This window comes from Musca autumnalis, unplaced genomic scaffold (genome assembly GCF_047663935.1).
Source record: "Musca autumnalis isolate F117 unplaced genomic scaffold, ASM4766393v1 scaffold_3, whole genome shotgun sequence".
NCBI classification, from domain to species: domain Eukaryota; kingdom Metazoa; phylum Arthropoda; class Insecta; order Diptera; family Muscidae; genus Musca; species Musca autumnalis.
The window spans coordinates 83,656,054-83,674,655 of NW_027411866.1; the positions used below are offsets into that span (position 1 = coordinate 83,656,054).

General features: G+C 33.0%; 1 protein-coding gene across 8 annotated transcripts in view; it reads left to right on the top strand.

Annotated features, from left to right (window-relative positions):
• The window catches only part of Tob (Transducer of ERBB2), a 143,273-nt gene extending 129,200 nt beyond the window's left edge, over window positions 1-14,073 (top strand). For 7 of the 8 annotated variants that reach the window (XM_073972248.1, XM_073972247.1, XM_073972250.1 and 4 more), the window contains 4 exons: window positions 6,758-7,656; window positions 11,334-11,510; window positions 11,578-11,933; window positions 12,983-14,073. In XM_073972248.1, coding sequence (XP_073828349.1) covers window positions 7,504-7,656; window positions 11,334-11,510; window positions 11,578-11,933; window positions 12,983-13,853 — 1,557 coding nt within the window. In that variant the 5' untranslated portion in view covers window positions 6,758-7,503 and the 3' untranslated portion in view covers window positions 13,854-14,073. Of the gene's footprint in view, window positions 1-3,120; window positions 3,446-6,757; window positions 7,657-11,333; window positions 11,511-11,577; window positions 11,934-12,982 lie in introns of those variants that run through there. The other variant, XM_073972246.1, reaches the window with a different exon arrangement.
• The last annotated feature ends 4,529 nt before the right edge of the window (window positions 14,074-18,602 follow it).

Genomic DNA, 18,602 nt, shown 5'->3' on the forward strand with positions numbered 1-18,602 from the left:
CATCTTAGATGTAAATACGGCTTTAGCACCACATTTAGATAAATGTTTTTGCCGGGTTAGCCTTTTTATGAGAATTTATGTGACGTATTCGCAATTGTATTGACATTTGAAATCCATTGGAATTACTAAATCCAGTTTAATGTAAATTGGATTTACTAAATCGAGTTTCATGTAAATTGGATTAACTAAATCGAGTTTCATGTAAACGTTTTATAAGTTATTCCTAGTTGGAATTTGGCTTGGCCGTCCTCATTATGAAATTAGAATGGGTGTAAAGTACCCATAAGGTGGAAAACGGCGTGATTTTGTATGAAAGCGTAAATAAACATTATGCCAGATTGAAGAATTTTCGGTCAAAATAGAGCTGTTGTTGTGCTAGTTATATGACCTGGTAAATAGATCTTGGTCGTTCTTTTTACTTTTATCATTTTCTTCCTTAAAGCCGTAAACACATCCAACGTTCTAATAACGTTGGGCGTCAATTCTGATAAAAGAATAAAAGAGCAAGGGCAACATGGATCGAAATTTACTTTATTCTTTTATCAGAAATGACGCCCAGCATTACTGAAACGGTCATTTGCGGCTAATACCCTAGACAGACGGCAGCGTTAATTTGCATTAACTGCCTTAATTTAAATTAATTCATGCATTATCCACATTCTTAATGCACAAAATCAAAGGGAATTTAAACTGAATTTAGGTATTTCAATATGGCAATGCTGTAAAAAAGAGCCCATATTCATGTAGGAGAGAGAGCATATTCATGCGCTGATACACAATTTGCATTGCTAACAAAACAGTTGTTTACCAGCAAACTGTCGTCTGTCAGGTTAAAATTAAATACACACCATAATGCAAATTAACTTTGCCGTTTGTCTAGGGTATAAGAAATTTGTGGTTAAAGAATAACATTTGGACCGTTGTTACACTGTTGGGTGTTAATGTCGAAAAGTTAAGTTCAAGGCCTACAGAAGGTCGGCCATTCAGAGTACTGTTAACAACATTTGACAACAAACATAATAGATTTTACATTATTGTGATTTTAGTTTCTTTGTATTTTAAATCACAATAATGTGTTTGACATCAAACATAATAATCAGCTTGGCTTATTGGCCGACCTTATGTAGAGTCTAGAGTCTTACACGATGGCAATGTGAGTGAAGCCATCGTTACCACCAGTGGAGTACGTCAAGGCTGTACACTATCACCTTTACTCTTTATAACAGTTCTTGACACAATATTCGAAAATCTAGATTCCGCCCCAACTGGTATTAATTGGAGAATGTTTGACAAACTTGGTGATTTGGAATATGCAGACGACGCCGTATTACTGACAACAACATTTTCGGATATGCAGACCAAGTTAAATGCACTATCTGAGGAGTCTCTCAAAATCGGGCTTAGGATAAACTGCGGAAAAACAAAGACGATGAGAGTCAACGCAAACAATAATACCCCGTTTAAAATCTATGACAAAGAAATTGAAAATGTAGACCGATTCGAATACCTCGGTAGCATTTTATCTATATCGGGAGCGCAAGGTACTTTTGCGTCTCTTGCTAATATCTGGTCTTCGGAAACGATAGATCGAAAAACAAAAATAGACATTTTCAATGCGTGTGTAAAATCTACACTATTATATGGCTCCGAAACTTGGCTCGTCACCAGCAGCATCACTAACAAATTGCAGGTTTTCATAAACAGATGCCTCCGTAGACTTTTGAAAATATGGTGGCCGCAAACCATATCTAATGAGCGACTGTGGATAGTTGCAAGGCAGCATGGAATAGGATCCGATATGGCCAGAAGAAAATACGGTTGGCTTGGTCATACTTTAAGGAAAAGCGAGGACGAAATTTCCCACTCGGCACTTAGATGGAATCCACAAGGACGTCGCAATAGAGGCAGACCAAAAACTACATGGAGAAGAACAATCATGTCAGAAACTAATCAAACTCTTGATCAATTACAGTATTTAGCGAACGATAGAAACACATGGCGAAACTTTGTAAATAGACTAAGTTTGTAATATGTAAATCATTTATAAACATGTCATAATAAATAAATAAATGTAGGCCTTGGTTAAGTTATTTAGAATTTCATGATAAAACACGCTTTTTCTTATTCGTGGTTGTTGTTTTGGTCAACGATTGGGCCGTTGTTACATAGTTTCAACTTTGTTAACGAAAAGTTCAATTATTTGAAATTTCTTGTTGTAAAACAGATGTTTTTTACATGTAGCAGGTTTAAAAAAATCCTTTGAGTTCAGTTAAGTTTTCAATTCCATTGAATATCTGTCAAATAGGTGCAAGTGTAAATGAGGGTAGAAACAGAATCAATCGTCGCTTGCTTTGCTTGTTTCCCAAATGTCAAATGCTAAAGGACTGCCAGAGCCTCTTTGCAATTCCGCCGGCGTTTCCCATATAATTTGATATTTGCATGGTGGAATAATAAGGTGTAACGCCAAAAACAGCTGATCTTCATACCAGTTGTCAAAATCCATTATTGTGAATAAAGTCACATACAAAATGTAAACAAGCAATTCACAGTAATGAATTATTGTGAGCAAATTTGACGTTTGACCTTATTCCACCATGGATATTTGAAAGCAAGCACCGAGCTGATTCTGTCACGGCTTTTATGTTCTAGGGCCTACTTTAAAACTTATTTACACGGGCACATAAAGTATGTGTTTTATAAAAACGTCATTTATATCAGAGATGTTGAAATAAATTTCCATTCAAATGACTTAAAAGCGTGTGTTTGAAAATACAAGTGTGTCAGACGTTTAAACTGAACTTGGTAAAAATTTAAGTTGTAATGTGCAACACTGTCACATTTAAATATTCTACAACACAGAAAAGAAATTTCAATGCCAAGAATTTGCTAATGGTAAAATAAAATGTCGCTTTCTTGCTTGTCTAATTGTATTTGTTGTACACCACCACTACACACGTTTGTTGGCAACAAACAAACAGAGGAAAGTGATTTGTTTTTGCTTGTTGCTAATTCTACTACAACGGAACTGACACACTGACTCGTTCTCAGCTGATTCCTTTATGATTATCTATTACATCATAAAGTTTTGCACTTTTGTTGATGTTGGTATTCTTTGTGGCCATTACATCTATTGTATTCTGTTGTGTTCATTTTGGTGAGGAGGGGGGATATTTCTGCTATTTCAAATCTTTGCCAATTATAAAAGATTTGTTGTTAGCTTGACGGTAAAATGAAATTGAAATTTGTTTAAAAGTTCATTCGAAATCAAATCATGAAAAGTGAAAATTGTTTAACTCAACATAGCTAGAAGAACGTCAAAAATATATATAGTACCTCACGTTCGTTCACACCAACCCCCTCAAAAGGCAACAACGACAACAACACTTAACTAGTTTAGAGTTTCTTTGGAAAAGTTGGAATTGCCGAAACGTTTAGAATTTGCAAAGTGAGTATAACGTTTGCAATGAAAAAAAAAAACAATTGGAAAATGTTTTAAAAATTGTACACTCTCGTGTGTTTGTTAAGTCGTGCGGAAATTGTGCCAAATTGATTTTTGAAACGTGTATGTGTATGCATCCTGTCAATTTGAACATATCCGTATCCGCAGTAGTAAGATTTTGAGTCGTGTGCCTAGTGTATATATAAATCGCTAACTAGGTAACTAAGATTGAAATCTACGCAAAGCAATTACAAATATTGGCAGCACGTGTATGCGAACAAAATATTTAAGTGAACAAAATATTAATTGAAATGTACGTGCACATAGTTTTAATTTCAAATATATTATATGCAAAGAGCGCACTGTACATTTGTGCAATGTAAACAATTACCCAGTAATGTATGTATGTACGTACATATTTGTGTAAAATTTATCAAGAGCGGATAAATACTTTCGTGAAATTCTTTGTAAATTATTCAGAACAATGTAATAGTATGATTACATATAAACGGATTCAATAAATCTACTGCAATGTAAACACCTTTTAAGATTACTTTTACTAATCTAATTGTATGTTTAGATTTACGAAATCTACTGGCTTTCAAATGTCAATTCCATTGTGTAAACGACAAATAAATCCTCGTCATAAATCCAATGGATTTTATTTGACGTATACGCTATGGAATTGTCCAGTGGATTTCCAGTGGATTTCGTATATCTAAACGTAGACAATCAAACCCAAGGCATATTTATACAAGGTAGAAGTGACAATCAGCTGTATTCTTACTTTTTTTGTAAATTTAGTTTTCAAAATGTAATAGGGTCTACTCATGAAATTTGAAACTTCGATATTTGCTACCATAAAATCCTGCTTTTCATCCTAAACATGTAATAAAAATTACCTACGAGAGTTCCGAATACTTTATATTTACATTTTGATTCAAATTTGTTCTATTTTAGAGGATTTTCAAAATGTATTTATGTTTTTCCTAAAACAATTTTTGGAACGACCCTATTATTCAGTATTTTCTTTGACAATTAATTTTCAATAACAACAATGTTGTTTTTGTAAATTTGTTAGTTGTTGTAATTCATGCATTTGCCTTATATAAATTTGGCTTGATCAAACCATTACAAAGAAATGTATAATACCCAGTTTAGACTGTAACGGCGTTTGCACTAGAACTTTTTGCCGGGTTAACCTTCTTTATGAGGATTTATTTGACGTTTCCGCTATGGAATTGACATTTGAAACCCAAACCCAATTGGTAAATCCGGTTAAGTGCAAACGGTGTATATTACCCCGGTTACAATTCTCCGGATTAACCCAGTGGATTTGGGTTTCAAATGTCAATTCCATAGCGCAAACGTCAAATAAATCCTCATGAAGTGGGTTAACCCGGCAAAAAACTGTAGTGTAACCGTACTGTATGATTTGTTTAGCAAATCCAGTGGATTTAAGTTGTCAAGTTAAGTTAAGTTGAGACATGGTTTAATAAGAAAGGTTAGCCAAAGCTTTATGTCAATTTAAATTTTTTCATTCGAGTATGCCTAAAACTTCAAAACAATATAAACAAACTGTGTATGTGTGAGTGGTGTTTGAATAATATGCCAAACAATTTTAAAAACAATCGAATTCAATGATTTTTAAAATTGTTTTTAGAACATTTGTATGGAAGAAATTGGTAAGATTTGCATTGAAACAAGCAGTTTATCATATTCACAACTCGATTATGTAAAGACAACTTAACTCTTCATTCATTTTTCGCATTTTTATAAAATGCTCAAAAAATGCATTGTAAACAAACCCACCGGTTGCTTTTATTTTGAGGTTTTAGGAATTCAAGAAAAACAAGGGTTCTATAGATTTTTTCATTTAAATCTACCTCTTTACTTATACCATGAGTTGAGATAATGTATAAGTATAAGTGTATAGTCTAAACCAAGTTTAAGAAAAAAGAGTTGTGTTTCAAAACATGGAAGAATTAATGCCTCGGTTCATAAGAAGAATGGCTATCTGGCTTGAATCGCAGGCAGCCATATTCTTAAATGAAAAAGGACTACCAAAACAAATTTCGAACTAAGCTACTATTTTCCTTGTATTCATGTACGAATATGCCAGCAAATTACTTAACCGAGACAGCGATGGTGCTTCTGTACCGATGCCTTAAGTTGTTTTTGACGTTTTTGATGTAATTGATATTTCTGTTATGTTTTATATATGAAAGCAAATGTTGTGAAAGGAAACGCAGTAAAGCTCCTGGCACACAAAACTTGTATTTTTGTAAAATACATATTTTATATGACAGCGCTGACGCGTTTTACTAAAACAGGACTGAATGTAAATCTGCTATATTAATTCAACCTATGGCCGTTATTACATGTTTGTGCAATTGAAGTTGCATCTACATATAAAGATGTTTTAATGAAAAAAGCCACTTATGCCCCGTTTACACTATGCTGGATTCAAGTTGTCATTTTCATACAATGGGGGTTATCATGAATGAAATTTCCCCGTGAGTTTTGTCTTTCCGCCGTTGCAACTTAAGGGAGAAAGTGAAAAAATTCACGGGGAATTGCCGTTCATGATAACCCCCCATATACTTATGTCAAATAAATCCAGATGCACTTAATCATCATATAAGTTAAACAAGTTTTAATCTGTCAATTCCTTTCAAAATCTGCCAAAAGTCGCATAAATAAGGTTTAACGTAAAGATTAACTATTTTATTCTTCGTATTATAAACTTATGCAAAGCTTATTTCATGGTGCAATAATAACTTGTTCCCATGATGGAATTAATAAGGTGAACCAGAAACTACAACAAAAACACTATTTTGATACGATTAATTCACAATAACAGTGAATTTGACAGATTGTCATGACTAATTCTACCTTAAGCAAGAATGCCATACTCTTTAGCTCTGTTCCTTTACGTGCAAGAATCTTCAAGTTTTACAACTTTTTACTCGAAAAGCGTTCCTTTACTTCAGACACCATACAATTCATATGGAAGCAGATTACAACTTTTGCTAGTTTTGCGGGTTTTACCACTTTCAAAAGTAAAGGAACATACCATTTATGTGTCTGAACCCAAGGTATTACAAATTATAAGTTGAAGCGTATACTTATTTTGATTTGAAAATCCATACGCTTTGATCATACGCACCAGTACACAATGACAGAACCAATTTAATTCCACCACAGCCAACAAACCATCCTTCATGAACTTTAACCTTTACTTTTAAATATTTACTGCGCAATATCTCTAATAGTTCCATTTCAAATAATATATTTCTATTCTATTTTTCTTTACAGATCATTAGTTTAACCGCCACCAGTAGAAGAAATCCAACGAAACTATTAAGCAAAACACCAAAAAGAAATTACAACCACACACCAAACACAAAAGGGCAAAGCAAAGAATTGAAGCAGTTCCAAGTCACACTACAATCTACAGTTTACAATTACAAAACCAAAAACCAAAAAAAAAAAAAAAAAACAAGAAAATAGCAAACAGATACTACATACTACGAAACAACGTTGCCAAAGAAGTGAGAAGTCCATAAAAGTAACAATAACAACAACAACAATTATTACAATTATAAAAAGCCTCCTCCTCTTCCCTCAACTACCATCGAAAACTGAAAGAAAGACAAAGTCCTTGAACACACAGACACACACATAAAATCGCATACTTAGAAACAATAGAACCGCAACAACAATAATAATAACTTAGTACTACAACTATAATAAAACAAATAAAACTTATAGACAAACTTATACACCTACATACCAAATACAAGAACAGCTACTACTACGCTTAAAGATAAAAGAAACCACTGGACAAAGGACAGACAAAAGAAGAAACTAAAATAATCAACAAAACAATACAATACAATAGATACTGAGAACTCAACAAAGCCCATCAAATAGCCCTGAGATATTTAAGGCCCTGAAGAGCATACACACACGTACAAGCGCAGCACAGCACTCAAACCTACATTCAAAAAATTCTACCGACTCTACTTCAAACAAATAAACGAAACAACGACTAACCAAAAATGCATATTGAAATACAAGTGGCATTAAATTTCGTTATCTCGTATCTCTACAACAAACTGCCCCGGCGGCGAGTTAATATATTTGGCGAAGAATTGGAGAAGGCTCTAAAGGATAAATTTCAAGGTCATTGGTATCCCGAGAAACCCGTTAAGGTATTTTAATAATAAAACGATAAATGTATTTATGTGCTCCCTAATGTATGCAGCAGAAAATATGATGCCGATATCAGATTTTTGTCAATTGTATAGAAGAAACATTCCATATGATAAAGCTTCATATAAAACAAAACGCGTCATAAAGTTGTCAGTTCTTAAACGCTTTTTACAATTGCACATAAAACAGGTGTTTTGGGAATTTACGTAATTTCTTTGACAAATATTCTGTGGATTTTACACATGTTTTAAAGCATGTTTTATAGAACATGTTAGATGTAAAACCCGCTTTATAGTTCTATCAAATAAATTAGAGCCTGTTTCACTATGTCGAAGGGAAATGAAAACGAAAGAAAAACAACTAAACTCGTGTATGATTTTTAAATTTTGTCAGTCATAAAGCAATCACAAAGTCAATAGGCCTGTTCGATAATTTCGCAAGTAAAAAGCATTTGCAAGTTCTTGCAAGTACAGTCGAAATCGCTTATAATGTCGTCGTTTATAACGTCATATCGGTTATAACGACCATATCCAAAAGTTACAAATCTCTGGGGCCCTTTATAGCCCTATCGCTTATAACGACATATCGGTTATAGCGACGAATTCCGTCGGTCCCTTGACCGACGTTATAAACGATTTCGACTGTACTTGCAACTACTGCTTATGTCTCTTTTATTGGACAAATTTGTTATCGAACAGCATTTTGTTAAAGTTTGTACAAATTTGTACAAACTTTTGGGTTATCGAACAAAGCTAATATTGCCATGAAAACCAAATTTTAGGTGTTTTTCGTTCGCAATCATTTTCTTTCGACATAGTGAAACAGGGCCTTATACTTTTTTCGGTGAAAATAGTGTAACAGCGACCTTAACTTTTTTCTATCATAGACCATTTAGATGTGACATCACTAGCCGGATTTAGCGCATTATCAGGATTTATTTGCTAAATCCGGCATACAAAAATAAATCCTCGTATTGAGTGGATTTGTTTTAAATCCGGCATAAACCCTCCTATACAACTCTGTTTTTTGCAACATGTTGCTAGAAAATACAAAAAGTTGCAAGCTGGCACAAGAAACAAGGTAGATGCATCGGTGAATTGCTACAATAAAAATAATTTAAAATGTTAACATTTGTAAACAAGGGAAAAAATTAAATTTGCTTTGATGTACAAAGATGATTTTAATCAACCAAGACTAAACGAAAAAATAATTCATTATTTGCTCATTAGTTAGCATTAGTAGCATAATGTGTTAACATTTTCAATATTAAACAATAAATTTGTAATTTGCCGTATGTTTTTTGAGACGAGTTCCATTTACAACAACTTCTTTTGACATTTCAAATTCGATCAGATGGGCTGATGCATCTACCTTGGTAATTGTGATATTAGCAAAAATCAGCTAACTGACATTTAAATCCTCCAAAGGTATATCTAAATGCAATGAGATTTGTACTGGTTTTATTAAATCCAGTTGATGATTTATGGCTAGTCTAAATGAACTATTATGCCTAACCGGCATAGTTTTGTATTTTTTTGCTCAATGATCTCAGTGTACCTTTACACCTTGGCACATGTTTTCATATGCTTGGTTTACATTTACGAAATCCACTCGATTTCAATTGTCAATTCAATCGTTTAAACTTCAAATGAAATCCAATGGGTTTCATATGAGTTTTCAATTGACGTATACGCTAAGGAATTGACAGTTGAAATCGAGTGGATTTCGTAAATGTAAACCAAGCAATACATTTATAAGAGATTTTACTGTATCAACAATTTCTTGCCTCTTACAGAACGGTAAATATCCTGCATAGTTTCTAATAGCCCATAATAGGCCAATAAGATATGAGTTCATTAGCCAGATTTTGCGCCTTATCAGGTTTTATTTGCTAAATCCGGCCAAAATCTACCAATCGTATTGAGAGGATTTGCTTTTCAAAGACATAAATACAACAAGATAAGACATTATTTTGCTATCATTATTCAGTGAATGGATTTTGAATTTAACATAATGTTATGTTACGATATGGTGATATAACATTTTTATCTTTTATAAATTTTTACGTATTTAACCGAATTTACCGATCCAATTGACATGGAATTATTCTTGAATAGATCCTTGAATTCACAAATTTCGTTTCTGATACCATTACATGAAATGTTCCTCCTTGGTTGCGATTTTGAATTAGCTGCAACATGTTAAGGGTAATGTTTCTATACATTGTTTCGTAAACATTTTTTGTTGCATGCATTTTGTCTGGTCTTTATTACTTTATGTCTTTGTGCTTTTAATCAAGAAGAAATCATCATATACAACTCTGTTTGTTGCAACATGTTGCAAGAAACGTACCAAAAGTTGCTACTACTACACGTACAGTTTGTATACATTTTGCTAAATAGCTTTGTTTCAAACTAAAAAGTTTTTATTTAACATTTTTACCACTCTTACACATTTTACCCGAAAAACCGTTCCCGTATACAAAAAAGGTGTAAAATGTTAACTTTTCCTTTAAAAAAATTGCGCGGAATGACGCTCTCTTTAAAAACTTTTTACACTACAAATTTGAGCGTGTACGAAACAGTAACAGACGCGCATTTAACAAATCCAGTACAAATCTTTCGGCATTTAGATATACTTTTCACAGGATTTAAATGACAGTCAGCTGATTTTTGTTTATGTATACATTCACAACAGGAAACAAAAAGTACATCGCAACTTTTTTGTTTCCTGTTGTGATTTGTCAACAAATCGAGTCAGAGCTATTATCACAATAATAAACATTAGTCTAGTAATATCTCGTTTGCACTTAACCGGATTAACCCAGTGGCTTTGGGTTTCAAGTGTCAATTCCATAGCGTTAACGTTAAATAAATCCCCATAAGGAAGGTTGACCCGACAAAAAGCTCTAGTGCAAACGCCGGGTTTACACAAGGCAATTTGTCTTAAAATTCAACTGATTTACTAACACATATATGCATTTGACGATTGTCTCTCACCTGTCCATAATTTTTTTACAGATAATAATTAAAATGTGTTGAAAACAAAAGAACATGAACAATAACAAAATATGTGAACGGAAAACAAAAAGAAATCGATGATTATTATTCATAATCTTACAACTAATTTTGCAGTTGTCAGGACGCTTACGTCGTCGTGAGTTTTGGACAATCAATACATAAACTCAACTGTCTTGTCATGTGTAAACGCAGGATTATGAACAAAAAATTATGAAAAAAGCTCTATCCATTAAAAGTTACATCTTACAGGGTTTATAAAACATGCGCCATTTAAGTTGTCAATATCATAGAATATCTATCAAATTAATTACGTATTATAGTGCGTTTACATTTACGAAATCCACTTGATTTCAACTGTCAATTTCTTTACTTAAATGTCAAATGAAATCCAATGGATTTTCAGATGAGTTTTCATTTGACGTGTACGCAAAGGAATTGACAATTGAAACCCACTCGATTTTGTAAATGTAAACATACTATTAGCCCCAAAAGTGTTTTTAGGTACAAGTGTAAAGTGGTTTCAAGTTTGCACGCATTACTTTGCACTTTTTTACATCATAGCATCTCCCCTCGTTTCCTCCTTAAACATAACAACAACTTTATTTGAAAACTCATTTCTTATTATTTTTAAATATAATTTTTGATCTCTTTTTCAGGGTTCTGCATTTCGTTGTTTGAAAACAGGTGATCCCATTGATTCTGTGTTGGAACGGGCAGCTCGTGAAAGTGGTGTACCAATAAGTGATATTTTGGAAAATCTTCCAAATGAACTTAACGTATGGGTGGATCCCGGTGAGGTCTCATATCGCATTGGCGAAAAGGGTTCAGTTAAGGTATTTAGTAACAAACATATGATATTTAACATATTTCTACATATACAAATTTTTCTTTATTTCCCAGATTCTCTATTCGGAGAATAGTGACAATCAAGAAGATAACTCATCAGCTGATGGTGAAGTAAATAAGACATTTAATCCTGAAGCTCAATGTTTTCGCCCAATTGATGCTGTCAACTCCAGCATGAATAGTTTGAGTTTAAGTCCTAAAACTTCCCCAATGGCTGGTTCATCACCTCTCTCGGCTACATCCAATTCCCCGACCTATAAAGGTAGTCCGAATCCTGTAACTGCACCCGGTGTTAATAATGTTGGATTTATGCAACGTTCTCAGGCACCGCTAACATTCACTACAGCTACCTTTGCTCAAACGAAATTCGGTTCAACAAAATTGAAAACTAATTCCAAAAGATCAAATAAGTAAGTAAATTGGTAAATTTTTTATATAAAACTTTAGACTTTTAGGTGTTGAGAAGCTTTTTTATGTTCTCCATGTGGCTTAGTCACTGGGACTATGTTTATACTATAGAATATTACAACTTTAATTAATATAAATCGAAATACATAGTACTTCTTTATGTGTATAAACGTTCTCTAAGCGTTGATCTGTTTTGCAGCATAACATTTGTTCCAGAACTAAAAAGTTTTTACAATTTTAACAACTTTTGCACATGTGTTATAGTACAGACCTATTAGGTGTGTCTTTTTACTTACTAAATGTTGCTGAAACTAGAGTTGTGCCAAAGGAACTATCTAGTTCACTTCGCAGATCTAATGGCCCACATTTTTTCTTTGAACAAACTGCGTATACTTAACATCACACGTTATATTTCATGATGTTACTCATACGTTTTGGAACTAGTACAAGGAACTAGATTACCCAACTCTAGCTGAAACATTTTTTTAGCAACTTTTCCTTTATACACCTGTCAAAATCTGCAACATTAGTAATAACTATTACTAATATCACGTAAAAAGACACAGCTAATTTCTCCAGGGTTTTTGGCGTATCTCCCATTTTTCTGTTGCTGTACTATTTTTTATGTGGAACTCATTTTTGACATTTTGGCCTTTTGCTACTTTTACCAATAAAAAAGAACGGGAACGAAGCTATACACTTCCATTTTTTAATGTTAAACATTTTAGGGCGAAACCTATAACTCTGCGTGTTGCGTGTGCGTTCAAAAATACAAAACCAAATACATGTATTTCAAATTGAAATACATTTATTTTGTTTTTTGTTTTTTTTTTTTTTTTAACGCACACGCAGAGTTATAGGTTTCGCCCTAAAATGTTTAACAACGACCTAAACGCTTATACAGTGATCGACCAGTTATTTTTAAAAGGTTAAGTAACAGTACATTTACATGTTACTGGATTTAGTTAATCCCGGGTGTTTCAATTGTCAAATCCAACGATTTTCTACAATTTTAAAGTCATTCAAACAATAACCCCTTTTTTATTTCCAGCACTTCATATCGCATGTCCCCAACAGAGTTCTCAAATTATATAAAACAACGTGCCATGCAACAGCAACAAATACATCATGGTGGTCATGGGCATTCACCCAATGGTGTCGGTGGTGGTCCCGGACAGCCTGGCAATCATTTTGGTCCCATTGGCCCAGTTTCACCAGCACGATCTCTATCGCCCAATCCAATGTCATTGGGTATGGCCCAAAATGGCGGAGATCCCTTCTATTTCCCCAGCATGGCTATGGGCATGTATCCACAATTTAATAATCATCGCAATCTGTTCGATACCACTCACTTCCATGGTGCTGATAGCAACGGTCTGTTTGCTCCAACTAACAATGGTGTTGGTCATGGTAAATTCAATAACTATTTGGAACCGCACGGATTTTACAATATGGCAGGAAATCATCATATGCAAACACAGCAACCACAATCGCCCATTGCCATGAATGGTGGTGGTGTGGCTGTTGGCGGTCATCATGCAATAGTGGGTAACATGAAAGCTACAAATGAAAATGTTGCCAAGGATGCAGTTAGTGGCAATGTCAACAACAACACCAATAATGCTGCCAACATTACTGTAACAGTAACAAATGGCAGTGCCAATGAAAGCACTGCTGTCAGTCCTGTGCCCCCTACCACTAGTGCTACTGCTGCTACAGCAACAGCTGCAAATACGGAACGTCAAAATGCTGCCAATGCAGTTGTAGCTGCTGTGGCCGCTGCCAACAACAGCAATACCCAACAAGACTCGTCATCGTCGAACTCCTCCAATGCTTCGGCTAACTCGAAATTAATCGATGGTCTCAATTCATTCTATTCCAATGCCACTGGCTCCTATCAACAACTTTTAGTTGCCAATTAAAAATCAACACAACAACTACACTTACAACAAAGAGTCCCATAAGACACACAGACACAAAACCACAACAACAATATTGCATATATCTAGCTGCAAAAAAGCAAGTAAATGAATGAATCATTATATATTTTTTTAAATGCTTAAACAAAACAAAAAAAAAGAAAACAAACACACGATAAATATTAGTTTCATCAAGGACATAATTAAAATAAAAAAAAACAAATAACTTTATATGAAAAAACCATGAAAATATAAAATATTTTTTTATTTGTTTCTAATTTTTGTAATTAGCTGTAACTTTTTTTAGAAAATAATAATTATTAGTAGCAAAAAATGCAAAAAACCAGAAGATTAAGACGAAGATACTGGATAAAGTCATAAATAAAAGTATATATTTTTTCACTGTTAATTTTTTATACACATTTTAAACATAAAACTATTTAAAATTATATAGTAAACAAAAGCAACCTAAAACTAAAAAAAAACCTTTCCAATAGTGAGAATGAAACCCTTTTTGATAAAAATAAAGGCAAGAAGATGTTGAAAAAACTACAACAGGTGATGGTAATGGCCTTAAAATGCAACATTGTTTACTGGGGATGGTGTATGTGTTAGGACAAAAATGCTGGGATTAAAAATCCCTTTAAGGTATTTAACTAAATTAACCATACTTTTTCCTTGTAGCAATGCTTGTATTTTTCTGCTTTATGTTCCCATCCCTCGAAGGCTTGATAGGAAATTTGTTTCAATTGTTAAGTTTCACTATGTCAATATTATCTTTACAACACCTCTCCTCCAAATTTCCCCTTCTCTAAAAAGAAATCCCACTCTTCTTTGTCTAAGTTAAAAAATAAAGAAACACTATAAATGGAATACTGTTAAACAAGTTTTTTCATAATATTGTACAATCTATATTTCTATATAAACAAAAACAAAACAAACAATTATGCAAACGTTTTATACTGTTAAATATTATTTATCTTGTTAAACAAAAGTTAATATGAATGTTATATCTAAGGCTCCTTTTGCTCCAAATCCAACCTCGTTTAGCCATTATTGGCCATCATCATCAGTTTATGTAGCCTTGTTATGTATTTTCTTGTTTTTATACAAAATATTTTTTACATGCATTAAATCGTTAAGTTTCTATAGCTATAAATAAAATTGTCAATTTCTCATTTTTATAGCGAAAATTCATTTTTTTTAGATTTTACTAGCATATTATAAATATAATTGCAATTTTTGTATTTAATTATTTTGAAACACTGTTAAACATTGTTTAATATAATTCTAATCTATACAGACACACACACATATACAAACATAGAGACATACAAATATGTTTTTATTTGAACTATAATTTTTTTTTATTATTTGTTACATACGTTTTATATATTATTATTATTTTTTGTATTGAAAATCATTTTTATGTAGAAAATTTTTTATACTTTTTATACATTTTTATTATCGATACCATGCAATTGCATAAAGCAACAAAATGTTTTTATTAATTTTTTAAATAAATAAAACAGAAAAAATATCATTGTTTTTTTTCATTTAGTGCACGAATCATAATTCGTATTTTATTTTGTTATAATCGATCATAAAACATATTGCGACACAAACTTGAAATGCATAGCTGAATATGTCTTTTAAATTGGGAATACATGTGAATACGTTTATGTGTAATTTGTCTTTATTAAATTAACTAATGTCTAAGGCGAATAATGTAAATGGGGTCTTACACTACGTTTAGACAATGTTTGATTTTACAAATCCAATGGATTTAAGTTGTAATTTTCATACAATATATGTTAAATAAATCGATATAATGCACTTAATCATCGGGATATACACCAGGATATTTTATAACCATAAACAGCTTTCTCTTGATTAAGTTGTCATAAAACGTATGAAAATATATACAAATTTGATCACAATAGGTAATGTAATGCGTCATTGATGTTGTCAATTTCATGGAATATCTGTCAAATAAGTGATGTATTTGACCAAAACACCTTTTTTAAGTGTCAGTGTAAATTAGCTTTAGACAGAATCTGCGTTGATAGAAACATTAGAATGATAGTACGTTTACATATAACTTAACTTGGTTATTCCAGTGAATTTCAATTGTCAAATTCATTGCGTATTCGTCAAATAAAGCCATATGGCGTAAGAGGATGACGGAAGTAAACTCTGTAACACCGGCGCCAACGTTTATTCTGGCTTTGCATTCGTAGAGATAATGTAAAAGGCCGATGTTACACTATTCGTAAAAATTTGGCATACTTTTGGGCATTAATTGAATAAAGTAAAGAACCATAGACTCAAATCTCATTTAGCTTAAACTTTTAAAACGACTTGCTGCCGAAGGTGATCTGTAAATTGTAATTATGAATTTCCAATATCATAAGAGAGAAAAGAGAAGCATATTGTCAATAACTTTCGGCTATAATTGTCTAAAACAAACTATTAATTGCTCTGTTTCGGAACCTACAAAAGACTACTATTTTTGACATTTTATTTCCTTTATAAATGTAATAAAAAATTAAAAAATAGAAGATTCTGCATGTTCTGGAATAGACCAAAAGCAATTTTATTTTTTCCTTTCCCTTTAAAATTTTAAAAGTTTTTTATTAATAATACATGTGTAAGATTTAGATGATCATGTTTCATTATTTTATTTAATTTTTTCGCAGAAAAGAATTATTTATTTTGTGGTGTCAATTCAAAACGCAAAATGTAACGGACAATAACTGTTGCAAATTTGTGTACTTTCTAATGAAGTGTTCGGATTTTTTTTTACAAAACAGAGATGCATACGGGATTTTGTGCCGGACTTAAAATAAATCCGCTTCTGAGTGGTTAATGATGGTTAATCCGGGAAAAGGCTCAAATGTAAACATGCTATTACTATTAAAAAAGTATGAAGATTCTATCATCGCCTTGAAGCATTTGAGTGTAAGGGACATAATGAAACAGAAATGCCCCCGACAAAAAAAAATTGGCCCGCTCCAAAAAATTTCCAACAAAAAAAAATTGATCCCCCAAAAAATCTAAACTTACTATAATACCCGGTTTGCACTTAACCGGATTTAGTAAACCCAATAAATTTTCATAAAGAAGGTTAACCCGGCAAAAATCTCTAAAGCAAACGACGTTTAATAGAACGTTTCCATAGCGTATATTTCAAATAAAATACAGTGGGTTTATAACTAGGATTTATTTGGGGTATCCGCTGTGGAGTTGGCATTTGGTACCGAGTGGATTCACAAACATAAAACTTATACACTATACACTTATACGGTGAGTAAGTGCTTCATCACGATTTATTTGACATATGTTGTATGAAAATGGCAATTTACATCCACTGGATTTGCTAAATCAAGCTTAGTCTAAACGGGGTATATTATGCCTGATTTACACTACTCATAAATCATCCACTGGATTTAATAAATTCAATACAAACCTCACGGCGATTAGATATTCCCTTGGAGGATTTAAATGGCAGCCAGCTGATCTTTCTCTAAAGCTTTCATCTCCGCTCTCCCCCAAAAGCTATAAAAGTTTCGTATGAAAGTTTCAACGTGTGGCTTTAGAGCAGTGATGGCCACCAACAACAACTTTCCTATGCCCGCGGGCATACGACCCACACGTACACTGTAAACACATTCATTCGGTTAATGCATTGTTTACCTTTCCACTCACACTAGCGCAAGTTATAATCTGCAAATGTGTGTTTTGGCCATCACTGCTTTAGAGTTTGTTTATGCTATGTTGCATACCCAACAGCAAACAAGAAGTGCAATTCATTCTGTTGTCATCGCCCATGGCACAACTAGATGTATCAGTCCAGCTACTCGAACTTGACCTGTCACAATAACTTATTGGAAATTGCATATACTTTAAGTTCACAACATCAGCTTTTGCATCTACCTTGGTAATTGTGCCATGGCATCGCCCTTAAGCGCTTTTTACATCTAACATGTTCTGTAAAACATGCGTCATTTAAGTTGTCAATTCCATAGAATTTCTGTCGAATAAATGATGTAAATTCCCAAAACACCTGTTTTAAATGCAAGTATAAAATACGTTTTATGGGCACTTTTGCGGATCTTTGAACAAATATTGATACTTGAAACAAACGTTCAAGAACTTTTTATTTAATTAATTTCGATTTACTTTTTTTAATATTACTTTTTTGGATAGCCGGGGACATTTGACGTTTAGGTAACTAAACAAACTGCACGTGAGGATCCCGATAATGTGCTACAGCTAGTTAATGCACTCATATCTAAAAGGCCTATTAATTTGTGATAGGCGGTGAAAGAAATACAATAAGAGTATGTTTATACTGGAGTTTCTTTTACCATGTCTTTATTTAGTTTGGCGAAAATGTATGAAAATCTGTGTCATCGATCAAGATAGTACTCTAATGCTTGGTTTACATTTACGAAATCCACTCGATTTCAACTGTCAAATCCATAGGTTAAACGTCAAATGAAATCCAGATGAGATTTCATTTCACGTTTGAGCTATGGAATTGACAGTTGAAATCGAGTGGATTTCGTAAATGTAAACTTAGCATAACATAGTTATTTCCTGAGATATACCATTTTATATCGATGTCAAGCTTGGTTTACATTTACGAAATCCACTCGATTTCAACTGTCAATTCCTTTGCATATACGTCAAATGAAAACTCATCTGAAATCCATTCGATTTCACTTGACGTTTAAGCAATCGAGTGAA